This window comes from Solea solea, chromosome 1 (genome assembly GCF_958295425.1).
Source record: "Solea solea chromosome 1, fSolSol10.1, whole genome shotgun sequence".
NCBI classification, from domain to species: Eukaryota; Metazoa; Chordata; class Actinopteri; order Pleuronectiformes; family Soleidae; genus Solea; species Solea solea.
The window spans coordinates 12,482,905-12,509,603 of NC_081134.1; the positions used below are offsets into that span (position 1 = coordinate 12,482,905).

Genomic DNA, 26,699 nt, shown 5'->3' on the forward strand with positions numbered 1-26,699 from the left:
TGTACTGGTTTCAAGCTTTAAAATATTAAGCATTTACAGTACATAGGCGAAGAAGTGCAACGTTTACAGTAAATGATAATGGGATATATATATATATATATGCTGTACTTTACCGTCACTGTACCAACATACTAGAAAGCATCATTGATAATATTCACTCTCCAAAACATTTGACATACAGTAGTTCATCAATATAAAAAAAAAGACCCATAACGTCCTCTACTACTCGACATATTAGGTTCCTATACCAGACATTTTCAAACTAACGTCAGTGTAAATGTCAAAGACAATGATGAAGAAGGAAGGGAGAAAAAAATAAATAAATAAAAAGAGGTGAAGAAAGGGAGGCACTATCTGGTGCATGGGGGCAAAAGCCCACTCAAAGCAACTGCCCTCGACAGATTACAGGTCCTGGGTCATTTTTTACTTTCCACGTAGCTACAGTAGGGGACTTAAATAGTAAATGTAATACATGTAACAACTCTGCAGGCTCAAGTCCGACACAATAAGCGCTTAACAGATTTTTTTAAAGATTGAACCAAACATTCGAACTAGTTGTTCAATGTAAGTGTAACCGGGTGATTTGAAGAAATTATGCCTGAATAAAAACAGTAATTTGCCTTCTAGGTAGAATTTAGAAAACAAAACAGGTTATAACAAATGTTCCCGGACAGACAAAATCTTGGTACAAGACTTAAAGTGGGGACTGTGGCCTTGAAAGCACATTGAAATAATGAACATAGCAAAAAATAAGTGCAGTATATGTACATGTGTTAGCATACAGACCTCACAGGGATGTACTCTTCTAATCTTAGTCTCAGATGAAGGCAAAGACACCAAATTTTCCATAATTTCTAACTATAGGCGTCACTTTCTGTTATCCCCCCAAAAAACTGTCTGTGTGCAGAAGACAAAGACTTGAAACAAGACAACGCTTTTGGTTAAAATAACTGCGTAAACGATACAAGACATAAAGATAATAAAGTGCCATTAAACAAAACAGGTTCAGTGGTCCTGTCACAAACGAGAACTTACGAGAGCAACAACAACAGGTACAAACTTACCCTTTTTTGTCCCACATTGCTCCTCATGCTACTTCAGTGTTACAATGACTCTGTGAAACCTCTGCAGTCAAACAAATACTCTATAGTAGAGCACCAAGCCATTCCAAAACGGACATAATATACAGTATTTAAATAACAGATGTATGTGGAACTACACACTTCTACACAGAAAAGGAAAAACATCCAGTTTGGAGTTTTGATTTTCACTCTTTTCCTGGTGTCATTATTTAGAAATACATGAATATATAGTTGGGACCTTATCTGGTAACACTTTACATTAAATAAATATAGTAATAACATGGTAATAGTGAGTTCATCCTTTTGTAATAGGGCAGTAATAGTATGGTAACACCATCTCATTTCTCAAGTCATTTCCAGCATGGCAATAGCAATTCTTTAATATTACTATAACGCCACGCTATTAACAATGTAATATCCAGGTTACAGCTTGATAATAACAATAACTACAATTCCATTACTTTTTAAAATTTAGTTTTAACCCCTTTTTTTTAAACCAGGAAGTCATTTGAGACAGAAATCTCTTCTATGAGGGAGACCTGGCCAAGACTTAAGCTTCCAACTTAAATAATAATAACAAAAATAATAAAATAAAAATAATAATAGTACACATAGAGTATATAAAACAACAGTCAAATGTATTTACAGAGGGTGAACAGCTGCACATTTATATCCCAAGACCTATTCATATAGATTTTCCATGGGGATTCATATACTTCTTTCACATTCTTTGGCAGTGACTTTGGAAATAAGATGCTATTACATTACTATTTACCTCCTATCACCATAATGTTACTGTACCATGTAAAGTGTTGCCCCTTATTTCAGTTAAAGAAGATAAAGCACATAGTAACTAACTATAGGGATGGCCTCAAAGGTTTCTACATGTATATAAAATTAAAGTCTATAAACTACAGTAGAACTATAGTCCAATCGTCCAGCAGAGACAAGTTAACTAACATGTTTGAGTGGTTAGTATTTCAAATATCTATTTGTAACGGTCAGGAGGGAGCACACACCATGCAGGGACTGAGGTGTTGACTGTAAAAAGAGAGAGGGGACAGTTTGTTGGGATGAGTGAGTGACTGAGTGATTCCACATAGACGGGTTTTAAATGGTTAAATGTATATGTTTGCTTATACGGTATCAGTGTTCATAAGAGCAGGATTTTGAGATTTGATGTTTGTATTGTTTTGTTTTGTTTGTTTTTTTTGTTTTTTGTTTCTCCATCAAGCTGGTTCACCTCTCACATCCTCTGAGCACACGGAACCGACTGCACCGACTTTCTCCGAGAGAGCTTTGACCTGCAGAGACATGAAAACATTTGGACATGGGTTAGCGAAAAGTTAAATGTAAAACGTACACGTAAGACTTTTCCTGTAAATTGTTTTTGAGTTTGGGAGGAATTTCTTCCTGATAAAGAAATATGCAAAACCATTTTTGGCCACTTGAGGGCGACAGAACCATGTTATAAAGATAACAGTTGGCCATTTGGGGCAGCAACACTGGTTATGTTTTTGTTTTGCTATGTCTGTCTTTAAGCTGGCTGGGATATGGAAATCCAAATTAAATAGTGTTAGATTTTGTTATCTGGATATTAACCTAAATTATTATTAGCATTGTAACAATTGTTGATTTTGTGAATAGGGGAATAAATGAAAAGAAAATGGAGGTAAAGGGTGATTTCTCTATTTCAGACCTCTCTCAAAATCCTAAAAAAAAAATCTGATAGGATGAATATTAACTATATATATATATAATCCATCCTCACTAAAAACCATAAACTACAATTAACAGGTTATCATTACTTTCTTTTCATAAGCCAGAAGGTTTGGCTCTGCTCTGCTCCATAAAGTTTAGTTAAACTTTATTGAGAACAATGTAAACATTTGTGTTTAGTATAGCTGAACAATTAATCCAAATGTTATCGAAATACTGCAATTTTCCAATCGCAGGAGGCGCAATATGTTTTGAAACCAAAATGTGTGTCTTAATATCATTTTAGATGAATTATTGTCTTTAATCTAATACACATCTCGCAGATCTGCACAAATATCTCATTGTAATAATTTTTAAAAACGTTTTTCAAATAAAACGAAGAATAATGATATTGCGAATCATATCGCAATCGCAATTCCTGTCAAAATAATCGCAATTAGATCGCTCAGCCCTAGTATTTAGTATGAAATTTACAGTTATTATTTCCAGGCTCCACTGAAATTATTTGCAGTTACATACTATATCAAATTCTCTCTCTAGGAGTTAAGCTTCATAGAATTCAGTTCATTGAGATAGAAAACTCCAAATCCATATCCTGCTGTTCATTATTAAGCTTGGGGAGATTGACAATGTGTTTATCTGGGTACCAGATGAGTTATTGTTGGATGAGTATAGGTTATTTTCTTTTTTTTTTGAAAGCAGTGTTAAAAAGCTGACAGAATAAGTGCAATTGTGTTAAACCAAAAATGTTTTGGTGAGCATTACAATGCCAACAAATAAGAACGACATCCTCAAATAATCAAGGACCATCATACTGTCATTCCCAGATGCCCTTGGGAAAGGGAGGGGTGACTGCAGAGGGCCTCTGTTCCTTTCAATCTCCACTAGATGTCACTAATTCTCATACACTTGACCTTTAAACAGTTACGTTAAAAAACGAGGCTTCAGACGATGGCTCTTCAGTTGGTTCCTCTCCACCCACCTGATAGTCCCTGCTAACAGAGGGTTGAAAGCATACAGCCAGTCATGCATCTCTTTGTCATTGGCAGCCTGCAGCAGGATTCCGCGATGTTCAGTGCACACAGCAAACGTGTTGGGAGTCTGGAGACATTTAACACACTCGGGTTACTAAGACATCTGAAGATCATTCAGGTTCACAAAAAACACTGTTTATTTAATTGAGAAATTGGTTTCAGCTTTGAACGGAGGCTGGGTCGTACCCGTAGTAAGGTTTGTTTGTCCTCACTGTATTCCACCTTTGCCGAGGACAGGTTGATGACTGCTCTCTCCACGCTGTCCCGCTCGCTGCGGTACAGGTAGACGTAGGGCCTGCGCACCACCACGTAACGCTTCAACCAGCCACTGGTGTGGGGCTCAAGGAAGTGCAAGTAGCCCTTCTTTGACACAATGGGGCTATATGTGATGAAATAATCATTTTAATATCTAAGAAGATGTTGATTTCCTGAAAGAAAACCGTGTGTGTGTGAATATTCTGACCTGACACGTATTTCCTGTATGTCAGGTACAAAGCTGTATCCTCTGAGAGCTTTCTTTCTGTCCACTGGGCTGTACGGGTCCAGATCTGGAGTCGACGCCTCGGAACAGGGTTCAGTATGCCTGCAAAAAACATGAAAACACAAATTAATAATGTGACAAAAAAGGGGGTGGATGACAGAAGTAACAATGCTGGTGCCTATAAGCAAAGGCATCTCACTGCTCTGCTTTAAATGTTTAAATGGGAATATGTCATTCATCTTGTAGGGCAAAGTAGAAATGTATTTAAAGAATTTACCGGACAAGGAAAATCTAATTTAAGATATATGCTACTGAGATGCATCGTGCGAAATGTAGGATCCAGAGGTGTTAGAGCTGGAGTTAAGTCAGGGTACTTTGGACTGCGATGCCTTTGTTTTTAGACCCATGGTTCTTAAACTGTGGCATGTGAGCTTCCTCTGGTGATACTTGGAAGAAAAATCAGAAAGACTTCTCTGCTATATATAATTTTGACCGGAGCGCGTAAAAAAATGAAACTACAATAACAAATAATAATAATAAATTAAACCTTATCTCTCGCTCCATCCTAATCTAATTTCACTATATCAGTGCGTCAGTATTATGTGAGGAAGAGGAGGACGATGAGAGAGCAAATCTTATTGGGAATAAATATGCCTCCTGTGACAAGTCTGTAGCTGACTTTGCTCGGCCTATTCACACCACTGTATTTTAACACTAAGAAGATATCGCTACATACCTAAAGTCATAGTGTCCTTCGACCAGCGACGGGCAGGTAGAGGACGGAGTAAGCGTGCTCAGTCCAGACGATGATGAGTCCCTCATTAAAGATGCAGACATCTCAGACAGCTAAAAACACACACACACACGCGTGCACACACACACCAAATCATGCAGGGAGAAACACACACAAGACAAGAGGGACAAATACAGACAAAACATGCCAGCAAACAGTTAAGCACGAACAACACAGACACGCATTCAGAAAACAACTCAATCAGACAAACTGTCATTTATGTAGCAATACATTGGAAAAATTATTCTGTACCACTAAAACACACATCCTCATCATGTCTAAGAGCCCCTCATTGATTAAAATATTAAAGAATACATGTGGGGGGGGGGGGGGGGGGGGGGGTACTGAGTTAGTGGGAACCTCTCAATCTCTGAAAAGGAGGAACTGGTGAGGGATGAAGTCAGGAGAGAATCCTGTTGTAAGTGATGAACACATGGGTTTTAAAAGATAGAATTGAGTGGAGACCTTGGTTAATATTATCCTAAAAAGATTTCTTGTTTGACTGTCATATCTCATCCACCAGATACAAATATATAATATTTGTGAATAATATTTACCCTTGGTCTACTACAAAAGTTTAAAAGAAGTGGGTGATGGGGAATTAGATAAGAAAAGGATGTGAAAAAAACCCAAATCTGTGCTGAACTTATTATGAAATGAGTTAATGGGTGAAATGTGGGGCTTAATTATTCAGTACAGTAGTAAATGTTCAGAGGGATTATTGGGCCGGGTTAGAGGGCCTAGACTGGGGCTCACCTTGCTCTCACTGGCACTGCTGCTCACCTGGCTGTACTCTCTGTTGAAGGTGTGCATCAGCAGACGCAAACACTAAAACAGAAAATAGACAGAAAATCATGCTGAATTATGTCTGTATGGGATCATAACAGTTAAAAAAAACAACAACAGTCGGGCTCAGACAAAAGTTATGGAGCAGCATTCACCTTGGCCGCCAGCTCCCTCTGCCTCTGGTTGGGGCTCTCGGGGGTGAGGCTGCTGCTCGGACTGTGGCTGAGGACGGGACTCTTTGCGAAGTCGCTGATGTCACTGCTTTTATACAGCACTTCCTGTCCGGCCTGCAGAGTCGCCTCCAGCTTCTCCCTCAGCAGCAGGTAGTGTCGGGTCTTCTCCACCTAAAACAACAAACGTGTGCAAGTTTTACATCATTTGTTGTGGTAAGAACCTTGTTACATTCTTTCTGAATGCTTTACCTCCTCATTTTCGGACGTCAACACAGCTTTTCAAATTAAATGATTGCAGTTCTACAACAGTTAAAGGTCTTGTTGAGTAATTAATGTATTTTCTGTGAACAAGTGATTTCATTAGGCTGTGTGCATGCAGAGTTGTCCGTAATTTTGCATTTATACTATTAGGTTGTAATATAAACATACGTACAACCTTTAATAGACAAATACATTAAAATACATACATTGAAAAGAAATTATTTTAAAAAAGATTGTAAAATATGATATAAAAATACAGTTATATAAAAAAGTTGCAACCTGAAGGTTTAAGATCAAATTTCTGTCCAAAGGGAGGAATTGTACTTAATTTGAGAAGGCTGTATTGTGTTTCATGAGTCAGCTGCAGTAAAGGCAGTTTTTCCTAATCTAGAATGAACCCATGGAATACTAAATGCATTTCTTTGTGCCATCTTTTGTAGACGTCATCATTCTTACCTCCTGCAGTAAGCTGAGTTTCTCCAGCTCCCACTGGTGGTCAAGGATGAGACTGTCACTGCGAGGCCTCCATCCAGCCAGGTTCTCCTCTCCTCGGACGTACGCCACCGAAGTATCCAGCACACGCCTGCGGCGGCGCTGCATGCCTGATGGAGAACAATATGAAAAAAATGTATGTTTTAGAACATTGATACCCTGTCATGTTTAACAAATGTTTTAGTTTTATTTAACTGAGCTTTCTTGTTTGTTTTGTCTCACCTGGACTTCCATTGTCTGCCACGTGACAGAGAGTGACTTCATAAACTCCTGTGACACGGTTACTGAGATGGAGAGAGGACAAATTGCCACAGTACATTTAAACAAAGAGATGTCGGACAGTTAACCTAATAAAATGTGCTGAAAACATTATTTATTTAAACATAAAAGTATAGAAACACAGTGTAGCCTGAACTCAGATTGTATAAATCTAAAAAATCTGCACCTCTCAGAGGGACGGAGGCAGCCGGTGCTGAAGAGATTTCTGATGGAGCGAGAGGCCGGCAGCTTTGTGTCGCGAGAGTAAAAAACCATGCAAAAATCTTTGGTGATCACTGTCGGTTGTGTGCAGTTCTCCATCTGGTTAAAATACACAGAAAACATCAGAATCCATTCACAAGAACACAGTGAAAGAAATATTTATTTGATAAAAAGAAATATTACCTCCAAATAAGCAGAGAGTGTGATGTAGATCTTCTCCCTGTAGGGAGTGACTCTGTTCAAGAGCAGAGAGTTGTGCATGGAACTGTCCCACGCTGCCTCAAACCGGTAGAACGTTCTGGTGTGAGAAAAACAAAATGGGATCTTTTACCTGCTTCATCTTAAAGGCAGAAATATCCAACTTACCACGAGAAAGTGAAACATGTGAGGTAAAGGGCATTCTTGTTTTATAGAAAAGCAATTAGTGAAAATATAAAAAAAATGATTGTCATTGTACCTATGATCTACTCCCAATGAGACGCTGCCGTAAACAAAGACAAAAAGTGAGAAGGGTGAGAAATTCGGCAAAGAAACTGATCCAAGCAAAATTAAATAAAGCAAAACTTTAGTGACACACACACACACACACACACACACACACACACACACACACAAACAGGCGGATTCATACTTGTCATCATGCTTAGGCCAGAAGTATCCAGACGACAGGATGTTGAGGGAAAGAATGTTGGGGTCTATGATGGTCTCATCGGCCTCTGGTGTGTTTCGAATGCGACCTAAAAATCAAATAAATCTTAAATCAGATGAATTTATTCCCAATTGGACAAAGATTTATATATTGTTTGCCACTTTCCCTCATTACTCACCAATGACCAGCTCTTTCACCTCTTTCCACTCGATGTCATTTCCTGTTTCATGAGCAATGGTGACTGTGATCCTCCTCTGAATGCCCTGTGGATGTTGTGAAGCAAATCAGCAAATCAGCAAATCAATATTGTTACTGCAACAAATGTATCTCATGCAATGATAATGAGTGGAAGGAATGTGGCACATGTGTTTATTCAGACATTGACACGTAAATGCTGATATTAAAAATACTTTAAACACACTGGGCCTTATTAAGATGATCTAAAGCAAAAGGTCGAAATTTATTTAGTGTCTGAATTATTAGTAGGTGTGTATGTATGGAGTCCTGTGACCTTGGCGTTAAGATCTGAAGAATGTGCCCGTGTGTCTGTGTGCTTTATGCAAAGGAGGTGGCTGCAGTCCCAGCAGCCAGCACCCCCACACCCCACCATCTACTACACCCTATGTCCCATCAACAACTCCATTAGATAAGGAATACACGAACATTCAAAATTTGTTATCGCTATTGAGTGTTGTTGACTCCTCCATAATTTTTTGCCTAGAAATATGGATTTCTATGAATTTAAAGATTTTTAGTACACTACTCAACAATATATATAACATTAGTTATGTGTTTTCAGGTAATTAAATTCATTTAATGCATTATGTACATTAGCTACTGAGTCTATTCATGTGTATTTAGGGAAATATGGAGGTAATTAAAGGTGGTCAGACCTGATGTAAGAGGTACGTGCCGTGACAGGGCATCCCACTTCTGTGGTCTACAACAGCAGGTATGTAGCTGGAGAAGAGGAAACATTTATGTTAAGTGAGACTTACAGTATATAATTTGAGGAAGCATAAATTTAGTTTTAAATGACTCACTCCCCGTTGGCCTCCAGCTCGCAGATCTCAAAGAAGACCATGAGGTCATATTTGGCGTGGCATGGTCCCGCAGTGGAGCGAGTCAAAGTGCTGAGCTTTGTGGCTGGCACTGAAGAATGACAGGAGAATAGATTAATGTGTGACAGCCCAGACCAGACCAGTTCAGTTCACCCCAGACTGAACTGATTATGATTGAGTTAGAGAGGAAGACAAAGCAGGATGTGGAATTTTGCTTCACCAACACATTTCAACACACAGTGTCCACATAACATCAGGAAAAACGTTTACATTTACATTATATTCATCAGGGAATGTTGAAGAAACCTAATTGTGGTTTTAAAATTTTCAATAGACCGAAATCAACAAACACTTGTAAAACACAGACAAAATTGAGCAAATCTGAGGGCAAACATACCTTACAGTTAGGTATTACATCTAAAAGTGTGTTTGTACAGTGCATAAACATTGTATTGCTACATAATGAAGAAAAGGATATTACTATAGTGTATATATTATTCATGAATTATTGCCAAGCCCTTTACAGTATGATGACCATAAAAGCTACGAAAAATCACTGTTTATTTACATGTTAGGGAATAACATGACATTCAGTTATTCAGGTGAAAAATTCACTGAATAGATGTTTAAATGCTGCCTTTGATATAAGCAGAGCAGTTATTTCTCAATTTAAATGATACAAGCTTTTATGGTTGACCAAATTATCTGCAGGTTTGACTGATTCCTTCTTTTCCCAGTGATTTTGTGATAATAAAACTTCTAAAATTGCTACCTATGAAAGGCCATGGAGTGCAATAAATAAACAAATCATGGATAAATGCTACTGTTTAATCAACTCTACAAACCTGGTTTGGATAAGGGCATCACCCTGGGGAACTGTCTCCTGGAAGGTCTCAGTGGACTAAGAGACAAGACAAGGAAACCAAAATGTGAAATGTGTCTGAATGATACATTAACTCATAATAAGTCACCAGTTGAAATAAAGTTGAATGTAAATTACCTGATCAGGTCTTTGCAGAGTGGAGGGAAGGGTTGTTTCTGATAATGACCAAACACCTCAAAGACGATTGGCTGAGTCTTTATGTACTCCACAAAAGACTTGGTCACCTCCACTGTGATCTGGCAGAGGACAGAAGGAATGAAATTAGACTACATGCAACTAGTCAAAGAACCCGTTTACAAACAGCAGCCCTAACCATTAATATTTGTGAATAATAATAAGAGTGTAGAGTTCAGTGCGCACATTTTGTACGTGGTAGAAACCAAGCGGAGGTCCTCTGCCTGTGTTCTTCAGTGGTTCCGTGGAGAAAGCCTCGTCATGACGGTGGATGAAACTGAAAGGAGACCAGAAATGAACGTATTTGACACTGCTCTTCATTTTAACCATGAATAAATAATGTTCAAACCACAAACAATAACCACAAGTGATGAATATTGGACAAACAGTGTAGTATTTTTCTCAAAGCTTCTGTGACAACTTGCAAGGATTCAAGTGTCTCTGTTCAGTGTTCACTCACTTGAACTGGCAGAAGATGTCGGCATACTCGGCTGAGATGCTGGACGCCTGTAAGACGGTGACTCTGAAGGTAAAGGTGCTGCCAATCCTCAGGTGGGTCAGCGCTTTCTCTGGAGAGAGGTCTAGGGGAAGATCCAGACCCAGACCTAAACTCTTGGATGGGCTGCTAGGAGAATCCAGTGTGGCTGCACATGACAGAAGTGTGTATTTTTAATTGTACTTTTCCATTTTTAATGACCATTCACTTTACAGTATATTTTTAGCATTTTACCATTCAAAGTGCATTGAAAGGATAGAGTGTGTAACAGTTTTTCGATCACAAATCTATCATACCCATTCACACAGTGCCAGCACAGCTGCCAGGACTATGTCTGGCTTGCATCAGTAAGTAACATTAGAACAAGTAAGGATCAAACCCCAAACCTTTCCGGTTGGAAGATGACCCACTCTACCACTGATCAATAGCCACACAGAAACCTTTTGAAAGGTGTTGTGTTGGAGCACACATACAAAACACACACACACCCCTCTTACCTTCACAAGTGTTGTTGTTGACTTCGTCCACAGAGATTCCCATATCAGAATTTTGTCCTTCTCCCTCCACAAATCTCAGCTCCTCCTGAGAGGTGTTGGAGTGCGACATAACACCAGGACACGTCTCTGTCTGGAACTAAACACAAGAGAGGAAAACATGAGCTCAGTGCAGTCAACAACATCCAAAGGCAGCAATTCATGAAGAATTTCAAGTGCTTGAAACCGTCTCTCTGCTTGCTTTTAAATGGCATGCTTAATTTTTACAGCAACACATTATCAATCCAAATGTGAAATATGGAGAAAATCTTGGTATCTGTTTTTACAAAACATTATGATGTAGCAGGTAAGTTGACCTTAGACCTTTTAGATATACAATGTCATCACTACATAATTTCCTCCAATTAGACATTTGATCTCATTTGGCATTTTCTTCCTCCTCACAAGCGGGATCATAACATACTTAAAAGAACTCTAAGGAATCACTACCTTCTCAAAATGTTTGTCTTCAAAGGAGATTTTGGCAGTGCCAGACTGCCTCACACCAGAGCCATAATCAGGGGCCTCCTCATCAGCTGGAGAAGCACAAAACAGAGGATAATGCGTGACCACCTTTTCATAAAGTAAAGTATCTAACAGTTAGACAACATTTTTCATCATTTTCATGTGTGATTATATCTGAAAAATAAATCAAATTGGGGAGGATTTGGTCAATCTAACCCTAACATTAGCAAGGTCAAAATGAATACCTGAGATGGCCTGCACAGCAACTCTGAGGAAGCCTTTCACTTCCCCTTTCTCACTGACAATGGCCACACGATGCACCAGTGGTACTGGGTACAGCAAGTTACTCAGGTACACAAAAGCCCTGAGGATAAAAAGCAAAGACGGTGATCATTTAAAGCATATTAAACACGTGCATTTGAGAGGAGAGGAGTTGTTTGCATTTGGTGTTCAGTCGACGTCTGACCTGCCGACAAGACGGAACCAGGGGAAGCGGTCATAGAAGGGGTCGCCTCCGGTCAGGGCGTGGTCGCAGTCCTCCACAGCACTGCTGGGGAGTTCTGCAGCACGGTCGTACATTTCTCTCATCAGGTCCAGCCTCTGTCTGCAGGGACACACAATGAGGACCAAACGCAGCTGTGATGAATGAATGGCAGTATAACAGAAAACGCAAAGGAGACTCCTCCCCAAGTCTTGTTTTAGCTGTAGTTTGGCTGTACCTTACAAAGACAGCAGACCATATTTTTAAATGTTTTAAAAAATGTTATGCTTAGTGCTATAACTTCTTCAGAATTTAACATTCAGTCAAGTACTTTTTCTTAAAAGGTCTTTGTAAAAGAGACACAGAAGACAGCACCTGGGAACATCTTAAAAAAACACCTTTTTTAAGATGTTCTTAAAGGAAAAGTTGCACTTGTAGTAGTCATATTTACTGAAATATGTCACATGAAGTGTAAACAGTGGTACTTTATAAGGTCACTTGTTTTTTTTTATTTGTGTATTTATTTAAATATTTATAAATGTAAAACTAGAGGATGAAGGACTCTCTAATCATGAACTCAAATAATAAATAAATAAAAAAAAAAAACATTGACCAGACTTATCGTTAATAAGCTTATACCTGAGTTTCTCTAGAGTCCAGTAATGCGTTGCTCCATTCTTCTGATCCTGCACCTCGACAGCCACTATAGTCTGAGGGAAAGGTCTGCTTTCTCGCTCCTTGGCCCCACAGGGCGGCAGCAGGTCAGGAGGCAACGGGGAGTAGAGAGTGTCCGTCAACAAGACAAACTGGAACTGAACCTGAGGATGACACAAGACATAAAACATGAGAAACTGACTCTTTACATGCCACTGTGATCCTATTCCCAGCCCACTCACATCTGCAACACACAAAAGCAAACTCCACTGGTCATAAACAATGATTTCACCATAAAAATAGGTTTGATTTTCTGATGACTGCAAAAACATGAAGTAGTTGTTCATTTATATACAGATACCGACTTTTACAAATACTGCATTTTCAGTGTATTAAACATAAGATAGCTATTGATGAGTCGAGACAATCCATTACTTTTCTGGAGACTCCTTTTGTCTAAATTACTGTAAGATGAGAACTGTTATTTTATGGGGCACTAATTTAAGCCACTTTAAGCAGCAAAAAGGAGATTTTGATTTAAAAAGAAAACGTCACATTTTTCCCCAAATCACAAATGTGTCCCAGTGCTAATTAAGGACCATGTTTTCTAATGTCCCACCTTCTTCTTCAGCTCCACGCTGATAGCGTTGGCCTCCTTGAGAAAGATGGCGTTGCCCCAAAGCAGATCTCTGAGAGAGGTGAACTGATAGAAACGCCACTTTCTGAAAGCCCACAGAGCCAACTCGGTCTCATGCTCTGTCCAAGGCACTGCGGAGGCAAGACATTTAATGTGAGAATCACATGTGACCAAATAAAAGACGGATTTGTTTGAGTAGAGACAAAATGTGTTTGTGATGTTGGCCTAAAAAAAATTGACTTGACTTGATTTGACCGCATCACCTTCCTCTTCAGGCTCCTCCTCTTCCTCGGGTGACTCCAGGTACCGAGAGTCCACCTGTCTCTGAAGAGCCTCCAGTTTACTTTCATAGTCCTGAAAGACAATAGATGATCAGAAACAGAAATGGTTTATAGGGAGTTCTAATTCTAATTCACTGTAATGTTTTCTTGTGGAGCTTTGTCTCACCAGTCTCTGCTGTTCTAGCAGGTTACTGGCTTCCTCTCTTTCTTTACGATACTGATCCTCCAGTTCCTGAAGCCTGGAACAAGATTTACACAGTTGCAGTTACAGTACATGACAATGCCATGTTATTAAATGAAATGTATTATTGTCCAAACTCACCTCTGCTCCATCTCCTGCTTCATGTCGATGCCTTGTTTCTCCAGCAGCTCTCTCTGAGCAAAGGCCCAGTCGACGGGTTCCACGGGCGTCTCAGCGCACGGCGTCCTCTCTCGCTCCAGGCGAGCCTGCTCTGGGTCGTTGAAGCGAAACACGTGGCTCTTTCCCATTATGATTCGATTCCCTGTAAAGTTAAGTTAGGAAACGGTTGAACATCTTAATAAATTATCTTACACAGAAATGACAAAACTGATATCACTAACTCACTTTCTCTTTTCTTTTTTTTTAATTTTAAGACATTTTTAGAATCTTACCTGATCGCAGAACAATAGGTGAGGTCACTCTCTTCCCATTGACATATGTCTCTGTTCCCTCGCACGGCTCAAGGATGACACATCCTAATTGAAGATATACCAATTGTTTTAAATATATTAAATATAACAAATTGTGGGTTGGAGCATTTATTTAATATTGCAATTTTCATATCTTAAGTCAAAAAAAGCCGCAAGTCTTTTACCTTCTCCCTGAGGGCCTATGGTGCTGCTGAACGTGCAGTGCTCATCTTTGATGAAATGGCCACTGAGAACAATGTCTTGGCGACTCTTGGCATTTTCACGGCCAACCCTATGGGAAGATGATGTCATCGAAATGTGGGAAGAAAAAAAAACAGCTGTGCATCTGGACTACACCTCAAAATAGAAACATGTAAAAACCCTTACTTTGTAGTGCCATCTTTAATGTAATAGAGAAGACACTCAGACATCAGTGGGTCTTCATTCAGGTTCACCAGGTGAGGCGTCTGAAAGGTGAAATCGTGATGTTTATTATCTAATGTGTGTTTTTGAAAGAATAGACACATCAACAACAAGCAGCTTACAAACGCCGTACCTTTTTCGGGGAGAAGACACCCAAGGTGCCTCCGTCTTCTCTCATGGCAACACCCATCTCAGCCAGCAGGGCCTCTCTACAGTGAGCACACATACATCACAGGACAGTGGTTGGGTTGTGTGAGCTGAGAGGTTAGCCTGTGATTATTGGATGTTGCATGAGACACTGCTCATAAAGAGTGTCACAATAGGGTGTCATAACGTTTTACAGGAGTTTAGTCAAACTAACTATTTATGTAATTTCGGCCTAATGACGATGACAAACACAACAATCCCTCTCATAGTATCTCTCATAGTTTTTTTGAATGAATTGTCACTTGAAACCTTAAACCTTAATACCTTAAATATCACATGAATGGTTCATTAACCACGGGTTTAAAAACATATGGCACCAATGTTATGTGACCAGAATGTGAGTGAGGGATGCAGTGATCATGTGAGCTACTGAATATGCACTCTCTTTAAAGATAAAAGACGAAAAAGCAAAACAGGCAAGTATTATTTTCTAAAAAGACGGTTTCAGACTGATATCAGTATTACTAGCTACTCCAGGCTGTGATCGCGCCATCCCTGTTGTTATCTGTCATTTCCATACATAGATTGATACTAACATCTTGCCAGCACATCCTTGAAAACTGAATCTAAATTCATGTCAGGGGTTTAATCTAAATGAGGGACTTTTATTTTGGTTGAGGTAAGAATAATGGGACCATCCTTCTTGCTATGGAGCACAAATGTATATGAACGAGAGCTGAAGACTACGTGACCAACCTCTCCATGCGAATGGCCTCCGTACGACGCAGCTTCTCCTCCCAGGTTTCATTGAGCTCAGCAATGATTTTCTCAGTTTCCTGCGAAATTAAGACATGGATTTATAAAGCTCAATTCTATCTGATTTCATTACTTTTTCTCGTAGTTTTTCTCTTGATTTGTATATATGAACTTCATTTTTCCAAACTCTACATCAAACTAAACAATGTCACCCATCTTTCTTACCTTGAGCCTCTCGATGGTCTCTTCACTGGCCGGGCTGAAGATGCGATCATGAAGGTTGGTGATGGAGCCGGCGCGGCTGGACAGGGCCGAAATGGAGGGAGACGGGCTCATTCCTGTCATGGTGTGTGTCACTGTGGAGAGATCACCCCTTTGATCGACAGCCTGGCGATTATTTACAAAGTTCTTATAATCGCACAGGTCTGCCAGAGAGAGAGGCGTTGCATGGAGGAGAGCAAGGAAGGAAGGAAGTACAGGAGGAAGGGAAGGTAGAAGCAGATGCCAGGTAATTAAGGAAAGACATCAGGGATTGAGAGGAACACGCGGAAAATGGGAGAACGACAGGGAGTACAAAAACAAAAAGAAGAGAGAGCTCAAATAATGGATCAAAGAAGCAGAGGTCATTTAAGCCATCACAGACGGAGAAAAAAGAAAAACTCAAACCACTCAATAAATAAAATACATTGAATGTTAGAGGCAATTTTCTCTGACACTCAAATACACAGAAACCCAGTCAACAGGCTTGCAAGCATGAGATCATGACAAAGAAATAAAAAATACTGTATGTCACTACAGTGCAAAGACCAAATTTAGCAATTTTTTTTCGTTTTGTCAAACATTTCAGTTTGTTTTGTCTGTTTAGCACAGCCTTTGGTAGCATAACTCCTGTTAGTGCAGGCCTCAAAGCTTCACTACACAGAGAACCTGGATGCAACACTTGTTCCTCACTGATCTAAAATGGCGTCCTCCCAGTCAGTCCTTTATTCCATGATCACTAATAATTGTTTTAGAAGGTGCACCCTTTATACCAACCATGATTTTTATGCTGCCAGCTTTTCTCATGCTGTATATTGGAGACAATATGCAACACGTTTGCATGAGATTGCAGGACAAAGCTTTATAAGCTTTTTATAACTGCTTACACAAAAAAAGGGTTTAGAGCCTCCTGTATTAAAACGAGAGGCAGAAAATGAGTGATACCATGGAAATAAGAATTAATGGGGAAAAATGGAGGCCATGTTGCTGAATTTTTTTTTATAGATTTATAGTTCATCCTCTGGATCTGGATTTTTTTGGGAGGGTAATTTGTGTGATGCTCTTAACAATTACTGTATGATTTAAATAGTTTTTGCTTATGTATGTCTTATCTGACTTTACATTATGTTCTCTTGGGGTTGCTAGTCAGGTCTCTGGTGTGATAGTGGAGGAAGGCCGGCTTGGGATTCATTTCTTTTAGTTGCAAAGCGCAGGCTGGCTAGAATTATACACACATTTCAAACCAGTGATGACTGGGCCGGTACAGCGATACGCTGATAGAACAGAGGAGAGAAGACAATGTGTGAGAGACACTGTCTTGGATGTGAACTATGAAAAATAAATGTGCATGTGTGTGTTTACACCCTATATGTCTGACATACATTTTCTGTGACTGGAAGTTGTGTTTACCCCATGTGACACTCACTCTCTATGATGTCTCCCAGACCCTGTGCGTACAGCAGGTCCTTGAGTCGAGCCACCTCCTCCTTCAGCTCACGCACCAGCCGGTTGTTGGGGTCCTCGTTGATCACAGCATTGCAGCGAATCTGTTTGGCGCGGTCAGCGTACCTGGAGGAACAGAAAAGTGCTAATTGGTCAACAGGCCTCTGTTGTTAAGTCCATTTTCCTTGCTAATATGCAAAATATGCATCTAACTGTTCCAAAATCTAATCGGTTTACTCTGCGTGTTAAATCTGTGGTCATAGTATGCAGAGCGAAACTGCACATTTATATAATGACGATGTATATTACTTACTATCCTTAAAAAATATATTTCATTGACATTTGTTTCTTACCGGAGTGTACTGAGGGTTTCATCATAGTTGATATCAGCCGGGCTGAGGGCAGCCACCATAGCAGTGCGAGAGTTTCCTCCTAAAAAACAGAAAAGAAAACAATGCTTATTCACCACAATCATAATTAAAAGGGCTGTGCAACAATTGAAATGTTCCAAATATGGTTCTGCAATCAAACTGCAGCTTTTAGCAACTGGAAAAACAACAAGCAATGCTATGTGTCTAACTGATTATGAATATAACTGATTATGTGCTGTTTCTGAGCATAATTTTTTTATTATTATAACAATATTTGATTTTTGATTTTTGATTTTTGGTGTCTTATAAATCTTTCCTGTAAAGCACTTTTATAAAATAAAAAATCAGTAGTAGTAGAAAGTAGTACATACCTAAGTTCTCCCTCAGTAGCCAAGTCAGGACTGAATCTCTGTATGGAATAAAACTTTCAACCTTCTTCTTTTTCTTGTTCTAAACACAAAACAAAGACAAAATGACTCGTCATTGAGCCTGACGAAAAAAAACACAGAGTACATCCTCTTCCCAGCTGCGGTAGCTCGAGTTGCTTACCTTGTTTGGTGCCGAGTCCTGACGGACGAGAGACAAAAGTGTGTTATTTAAATAACAGTAAATGAGACACGAGTAAGTAAACAAGATAAGACATGAGTAAAAACATACCTGTTCTGCTAGAGCAGAAATAACTTTGCCCAGAGTGGTTAAAGACTTGTTGATGTTTGCTCCTTCCTGCAAACACAAAGACCTCAAATTCATATTTATTTTCCATCTATTATGTGCAAATGTTTTAAAAATGCCTCATAATAATTTATATACAATAAAGGAGCAACCTCGCTCTCACCTTCAGTCTGGTCCCTTTAGCTCCGGTTGAGTCAGCTCTCTCACTGCCGGCCAAGTCCACCAGACTGATCTTACTGACCTGTATGATGGTAGGAGATAATATTTAAAAACACAAAGCTCTGAATTTTAAAATCAACAATGAAATACATTTCACCTGTAACTCACATAACTGGGCAGTCAAACTTAATGTGTGGTTAAAAGTCAATACTACAGCACTTCTATTAGATAACCACACAAACTGATAATTCATAAAGTGTATGAGTTGAGCTTAGTGTCAGAACCTTTTCTAAACTGTTGTCCGTATCCATGTCGCATTTCTTCTGTGTGAAGATGATGTTGAAGACGGCGTGGGAGCGACTGCTGGTCTCATTCATGTTGGTAGCAGCCACAGTCCTGTGGATTTAGGAGTGTATTATTGACTTAAATTCACCACGATCAAATCACTCATGTAAATAATATCCACCATCCATCACTACGACCATCATTGGAGAAGGTTCATCCATAATTAGCAAATAAGCTTCAGTTACCTAGCTTTGTTTCCAGAGTCCATCAGGTCCTGGATGTCGTTGTAGGAGGTGACGGCTAGTTTGGATAAATCTTCAACATAGGGTCCCATCAGTGGATGCTCTCTGACCCGCAGGTTGCCTTTGTTTTTGGGGTTCAGCAGGTCACGCACACGCTCACAGTAAATCTCCATGTAACTCACCTGTAGGAGGCAAACAGGAAGTCATATCATACAACTATGTACTGTAATGAGCTATACAGTGGTTTAAATTGTGTCCTTAAGTTTGAGCTACATTGTATGTACATTTAACAGAAAAACAAGCCCCAGGCCAAACTAAAGAGCCATCAAGACAATGGTATGTCAGAGAAAATTATTTCTTATGTGTACATTGTTAAAAGTGCTGCTCTTCTGTTTTACAACAGAGTAAAAACAACCAGCTGCAGACAAAAAAAGTGCAATACTTTTGACAGCACAAGGAATAACGAGTAATTTATAAGAACACGTTTGATCCTTGTGTGTTAATTACACATAATTATTGGGCTGCTAAGTTTGGAAACAGCTGATATACAGTAATAAAATGATGCCCTCTCAAATAGTGGTGTTTCCTTTGTTTACAGTCTTTGATGTAGCAAAACCTGCTAAATAAAAACAACATCATTACTAAATTTAGGGAGAAAATGGTGGAGTTTGAGATCACTCACCTCCACAGAGTAAGACATGTTGTTGTCATTATTGCTGCCATTGATTTTGGTGAAGAGGTCCTCGCACAGCTAGCAAATAAAGAGGATATATATAGCTTATAACGTTTGTATTTTATAAAACAATAAAAACATCAATCAAAAGACAACTATTGCTGTGTTTTTCAGATTCTCATATTGATCAATGAGAATTGTGCACTGTGTTACCAGAGGAATGATTCCTTGTTGGTCCTGCTCCTGTCGGCCCATCATGGTGTAGCTTTTGCCTGCTCCTGTCTGGCCATATGCAAATATGCAAACGTTGTAGCCTTCAAAGGCATGGAGCAGCATCTCCTCTCCAATGTCCCTGTATACTTGCATCTGGGACGCATAGTTGATGTCCTCTGGCTGCAGATGTGGAGGGAGTGGAGTAGAAATATTGGCAAATGAAGTTTAGAGAGATGGGTTTTTCACAGCATGACATGCTGCTAAAATAGAATTTGTTTTACACCATGAAATTATAGTCAAACTATACAATTAGCCATTAGTTTGAGAGCAAGTCAGCCATTTTTTCTTATCTGACCAGCAGCAGTATGTTAAATAAATAGAGATGATGAAACTCACCGTAGTGTGTGACCAGTAAGAATAGTCAAAGTTAAAGCTCTTGTTTTCTTTTGGCTGTTTTGGATTCAGGATTGCTAAAAAAAAAAAAAGAAGAGCACAGACCCATTAACTTACTAAACACAAAAATAAATATACACCTTTCAATGCAAAATGACAGCTTTTTCCAGAGTAATTTGCACATCGAATAAGACAATGTACTAGGGTGTTAAGTGTGTTACCCACTCATGCTGCTACACACCCACAGTTTATTTTATGTCCAATACAGATGAATTATTCTACTGCTTACAATCAAGTACTCTCATTTTAGACTTACTTTCATGTAAGATGATTGTACAATGATTTTTTTTAAAACTTTCTTTTCATAAAAATATTAAGATGATTGTTAATGACAGAGTAGAATGAAAGTAAACAGTCAAACTACAGACAGATCATACAGGACTTATTAGACTTTAGTGAGTATCAATAGCAGACATTTTAAATGCACCTTCATCCTTTATTAAACAGAGGAAGGGTGCAGTGTATGCGCAGTCAAAAACAAAAGCAAACTGAGCAGTAGCAGATTCTGCTTGCTGCAAACTGAATCCAGTGTGTCGCCCCCTGCAGATAAGTTCAACATAGCAGCAAAAATGTCCTGCTGTTACATGAACTCAGCCAGGAACAACAGTAAAGCTAAAAGTTAAGTTAAGTTAATTAGCTGAAACAATGAAAATCTGAATCTTCGGCTGTAGTGAGGTCATTAAAAACACTGACAGGCACAAACGCGCGCACACACACACATACACTGTGTTTGCCATCAGCTGACCCTGTCAGGGCTCAACCATAACAATGGGGTCTCTTTGGTTCCTGTAGCTCGTGTGATGAGAGCGCAGAGCTGTGGCGGTCACTGAATCCAACACACAGTGACAGGGCTTCAGGCCTGACTGAAGCTTTTGTTTCCCTGTCTAATGCCAAGATGGCACATGCTTTCCTGCCCTCTCTCCTGCTACTGGAGGCCAAAGCTGCCTACCGGACAAATATCTGAGGTGAAATGCAAAACTTGGCTCAGTGATGGGTCACAGGACTGCAATATAAACAGAACCACAGAGTCACAACACTGTGGGTCCAATGAAAGTAAAACAGATGACGTATGATTTGCCTAACACTGCAAATGAAGATAAAACTGCTGTCTATGAATTATGACGTACCTAATAAAATGTTAAGTTTCATATTCCTGTTAACATGTTGCAAAGCGTAGTCTAATGCTGATGAAATCTCCAACAGGACATTCAAATCTGAATAATAACATAATGTAATCTACATAATATGAAAAGATTGAAATACATGTCAAAATCCAATGATTGCTTATTCTGAATAGGACCTTATTTAACTAGGTAATCTGATAATGCTGTTAACAAGACAGTGTCTTATTCAGACTATTGTCTTAATCGGGCTGATCAAAGAATATTGGTGTCTAGTAATTACTCTCTTTACATGTTGGGATTGAAGCAGCAGACTAGTAGATCTCAAAATTGAAAGTGTTGACAAATACTTACAATTAGTCTGGTATTTTTCCAAAGATCTATTTAGATTATAGCTTTGACAACGTTGACATGTAGCAATTGGTTTTAATTGTCATCTAAAAGTTGTGATCTGTCATAATCAGTATTTTGAAAACTGATGAATAATGTATAAGTGAGTAAGGGCAAAGAATAGTATGAAATCTAAAAAAAGTATACAGGGTACATTGCTACATGTACGACATCATATTATATGTGTGAATTTCTCTGTGAGATGAATAAAGTATCTATCTATCTATCTATCTATCTATCTATATAAATGTTATTTCATATTTTTGTTTATCTACAGACAGTTGCGGTCTCAAGGTTGACTTATTTTCCTATTAAAACAAAGTGAGCAGCAGATCAATACTGTAGCATCTGTCAACATCATACTGTATGCCATCATACGCAACACTTCAGGTCGTACTCACTTGTGGTGTTCCCCGTCATCTGAATGATGCATTTACTATCCTTCCCGATCTCTCTGGAGTTAAAGGGTCGAACCCTCACAGCGACTTTCACCGACGCCGCTGCCATGATGCAGGTGGGTGTGTGAGCAGGGGGAAGAGCTGGAGATCCTTGTGGCAACACACACACACACACACACAGACAACGTACTCCTGCACAGGCAGATAATGAGAAACACTTATTAGAATTGTCAGCAACATTTGTGAATATGTAGGAGAGAAGCCCACGTTTGTTGTCAAGCACCTATACGTTGTCATCACATTACACCTCAATAGTATATAATAATCTGGCAAAAGGATTTGATTCACCTGATTCTTTCGTGGCTTGTAAATGTAAAGATAGATCCATATTGAGGACATGGCCTTGATAAGAGCCATACAGCTGAGAATAACATGATCCTCCATTTTCAGGCCCTGAATCAGTGAGTTTTGCTTCAGGCAGAGACTCACAGCTCCTACTTCACACTGACTAAATGTCTGGGTCATCACTGGTGAAGAAGGATCATCAGCATCCCTCATATTCTACAGTAAAATGGCAGCTTTTTCTGCAGACATCATCCTCTAACCTCAACCAGCATGAGCTGAAGGCCTTGTGGACAAACTGTCTCAACACAACGCAGACAACAACACATTTCCCTTGTCTAAGTAGACTTGTGACGAGTGTTTATCTTTACAATAATTAATCCTCTGATCATTATTTGAAATAGGTTCCTCTGTCCATGACCCATTTATTTATTTTTGTTGTTGTTGTTTTTAAGGCTACATTTTGCTCCACTTGATCGTGGCGCATCAGCATCCAACCAATGACAAATCCCTCTTAGTCACAAATATATATATATATAATTGTTATTATATAATAATAATATGGACGACGGCAATTGTAACATTCGATCGGACATTTATATATTCATATTTGTATAACCTGTGTATAAATACTGTCTCCTCCATCTTGCGAAACCTGCCGCACCTCAAAAACAGGCCGCGTAAACACAAACGGAACAGACGCTGCGTCAGAAAGCAGGTCAATTCACACAATCGTTGTTTGAATCACATTTTCACCCATTTTGGCATTGAACCGTGTATTTCACTGACTCGCAGTTAAGTGCGTTATTCCATGAAAACATAAATGCTGGAATACAGCGGCTCACGGAAAAGAACTCGCACGTTAACAATCCTGTCACCGTCGTTTCTAGATAATGTACACAGGCCCTTTACGCGTCACCTGTCCTCATCTAGGCGTGACACATGAAAAAACATCACACATTCGTGTCTTACCTCAGCAACTTAGGCTCGAAGACCACAGAGGGACAATCCTCTGTCCATTCAAACCTCCTCAGATTTCCTCAATCTGCAAACCGTTATGGTGCGTGTCTCTCTCTCTGTTAGTCTAGCATCCTTCCTCCCCTCGCATCCATACATGGAGAATCCGCCGGGGAAAAGAACATCAATTTTAGTAGCAGCTTCAGTGACGGAGACAGGAGGAGAGAGGAGGAGGAGCGAGATGGATCAGCAGCAGGGTGGATGTTCCAGCGCGCTGTGCCTAAGTCGGTCTGAACGAAGGGAAAATGGCGGTGTTGCTGTGGCAGGGATGCTGCTGGGAGGCGGTGGTGACATCAGCAGCATCAGCATCATCAGCAGCCATGCAGCTCAGACTGAGGCACAGCAGAGAGGAGAGGGATCACAGCCAGTGGCGTGCACAAACATTTCAGGGGGCAGGGACTCAAGTGAGGCAGATGAATCATATTCATTGAAATTAAATGAATAAATTATGCACATTTCGTACTTGATCATGGACACAGCCATGGATGGACGACTGAAGAACTCGGGGGGCCACAAGACACAGGGGTCAGCGAAGGGCACCTGGACTTGCAGAGTCTCTATATAAACCAAACACATTTGTATAGCAGATTTCATACAAAGTCATTTCAATGGGCTTTACGACACAGTAATACAAAATTAGAATTAGGTGGGCAGTGCCTCTAATGGCTAAAATATATAACTACTTTAAGTCCAAAGATAGGTCCAATGCAAACATTTCTTGTTAATATATAATATATTTTTGAAGTAATTTAGTGAGATAAAAGGATTGTTTTCTGCTTTTGTCCTGTCTGCTTTCTGTAATACAATAGCCAAAGTAAAATCCACTTTGTTGGTTTAATATATACTGTGTGTGTTGTGCTAGTAGTACTAGTGTGCATTAGGGCCCGTCGTTACACTGCTGGTTGAAAAACATGTTTCTGTCTATCTCCTTAATGTGAATGATAGGCACTGCAATGAAAACTGCATTCACTCACTCATCTTCTGCCGCTTTATCCTCCACATGAAGTTTGCGTGGGTCATAGGTGTGGGGCAATGGTAGCTCAGTGGTAGAGCAGGCAGTCATCAAGACTAGAAAAGCGCTATATAAACACAAACCAGGTACACCCTGGACAGGTCGCTAGTCCATCACAGGGCTGAATACAGACAAACAACCATTCACTCTCACACGTACTTAGAGTGTGCAAACCCAAAAACACACAGGGAAAACACTCAAACCCCATGCAGAAATGCTGAAAACTGTATTATTTGCAAATAAACATAAAGGCGACCTTCGATGCTTCACTATTTTCATCACTCTGCCTTTATGTAACTAAAACACTTATGTGTAATTAAAGTGGTCAGATACTGATTAAACCTATGTGATTTACACATTAGTTGCACTGTGTACTGTTAAAAGGAATGTTTGCCCCCCTCTAGCGCAAAAGTCAAACTCCGCCTATGCACAAAGACAAAGCTGCTTAAAGGTCCAGTGTGTAAAAAAAAAAAATGAGTGACATCTTATGGTGAAACTGCAGATTGTGACAAATGGAAACTGCTAAGACTCCGCTCACCCAGCCCTTTACCCACGCTCATGCCAGGACTATGGTGACCTTCATATGCCAAGAATGATGTTATGTCTAAGAAAGGTTGTTGTTTGCCTTTGTATACACCGTAAGCTGCCACTTCAAAACACATGCTCTGACTACAGTTTGTCCATTTAGGCGGCTGTAGAAACATGGCAAGATAGAGCAACATCTAAAGTACATAGAAAGGCTTTATTCTAAGGCTACAAAAAACATATGATTTTCATTATAAAGTGAATATACACCTTTGGGCAACGTATTCAATTTTCTACTAAAGAAAAATGTTACAGAGTGGACCTTTAAAAGGAGTCAGAGCATTTGTTAAATTAAATGGAAAAAGTACAAATATGAAGACTTACAGTCAGAAGCAGTTAATGCACACTCAGTAAGATTACACATTAATCAGCTTGTGTCTCTTTTAACCTGGGAGTTCTCTGTGCGAGGGGTGGGCAGGCCTTTTACATGTCCAGTGACCTGTTGCTCAAGGATTGTATAAAAGTTGTATTTCCTTTTTTTTTTTTTTTTCTTTCACAGACCTTGGAAGGTCCATGTGGCTAATCATTTTTCATCTAAAACAATATGTAAAATATTTCTGGCCTGAGTCCACGTGCCTAAGCCACTATCTAGCCAACTTTACGACGCCGATAACCTGCAGGTTTGACACAACAAGTCGGATGTTTAAGTGAGAGGAGACTAACAGTTTTTGATTCGTTTTGACGTGTCATCATACATGAGGGTCTTGTATGCACTGTCTATGACGCAAGCAGTGATGTGGAAGGCCTACCACTTGGTTAAAAAATAACTCATTAGTACAAGATAATGTCTCTTCACTGCGCTGCACTATGGACAAACAGTTTTATGATGTCTTCTGTGAACAAATATATCTATCAGTGCCCCTTCTCTTATGGTGTTTTTGTAGATTTTGAAATAACAATCCATAGCAAAGGTCAGTGGAAAAAAAAACACCAAGTCCCATTTATTTACAGGTGGTCTAATTATTGACTAAGACAGACACGGAGAGGGCACTTTCTGCTACGCCTGCCATGACATAACAAGAAGACAACATTATCAGATTTTGACTTTTGTTTCTGTATAATACATTTTTTTTTCTTTAATGTTACACTCATTTTATATTATTACTGAAGGAAAATACGCTTTAATTGTTTCTTTTTGTCTTCAGACAAAAATACTGCTTCTATTTATATGATGTTATGTTTTCAAAGTCGTAAGCAAAACAAATATGTAAATGTCCCATGAGCATAAATCATTGCAAGATATCAGTGTTTTGCATGAACATGAATTTTGGAAAACAGGATATGGTGAGTAACAGTAAAAGGTGAAGAAGAACTTGTTCTGCAGACTTTTTTTTTTTTGATTCTGGAATTCCTCCCTCTGGAATGGACTAACTTGAACTTGTTTGACACTAAAATGAGAACAAAATCATTGGAACAAAGTCCCAAGTAAAGCACTGAAAACCAAATGAAGACACGATCATTCAGAGAAGAGGT

At 39.4% G+C, this 26,699-nt stretch overlaps 1 protein-coding gene across 11 annotated transcripts; it reads right to left on the minus strand.

Moving 5' to 3' along the window:
- On the minus strand, positions 1–25,016 carry kif1ab (kinesin family member 1Ab). Of its 11 annotated transcripts, none has more exons than XM_058626625.1 (51): positions 24,604–25,014; positions 24,093–24,186; positions 23,585–23,961; positions 22,274–22,462; positions 20,305–20,378; positions 19,909–20,088; positions 19,705–19,773; positions 19,026–19,204; positions 18,780–18,891; positions 18,500–18,577; positions 18,322–18,387; positions 18,214–18,231; positions 18,036–18,114; positions 17,647–17,725; positions 17,277–17,419; positions 17,086–17,124; positions 15,818–15,948; positions 15,593–15,672; positions 14,823–14,898; positions 14,654–14,733; positions 14,452–14,558; positions 14,249–14,332; positions 13,938–14,118; positions 13,782–13,854; positions 13,580–13,688; positions 13,317–13,465; positions 12,683–12,861; positions 12,029–12,166; positions 11,808–11,926; positions 11,548–11,633; positions 11,062–11,197; positions 10,529–10,712; positions 10,255–10,345; positions 10,012–10,130; positions 9,857–9,912; positions 8,994–9,102; positions 8,844–8,910; positions 8,129–8,213; positions 7,933–8,038; positions 7,759–7,782; positions 7,485–7,599; positions 7,267–7,400; positions 7,044–7,105; positions 6,786–6,931; positions 6,051–6,239; positions 5,866–5,937; positions 5,053–5,162; positions 4,299–4,418; positions 4,022–4,214; positions 3,784–3,902; positions 1–2,386 (listed from the first exon to the last, which is right to left on the minus strand). In XM_058626625.1, the coding sequence occupies exons 4-51, from the start codon at positions 22,377–22,379 to the stop codon at positions 2,329–2,331; spliced, it is 5,109 nt and encodes a 1,702-aa protein (XP_058482608.1). In that variant the 5' UTR covers positions 22,380–22,462; positions 23,585–23,961; positions 24,093–24,186; positions 24,604–25,014; the 3' UTR covers positions 1–2,328. The 11 variants fall into 11 exon arrangements, with proteins under 11 accessions (XP_058482608.1, XP_058482648.1, XP_058482624.1 ...); XM_058626665.1 differs by having other exon boundaries at positions 13,598–13,688; positions 15,818–16,017; positions 24,604–25,012; XM_058626641.1 differs by having other exon boundaries at positions 13,598–13,688; positions 24,604–25,008.
- Positions 25,017–26,699: the final 1,683 nt, after the last annotated feature.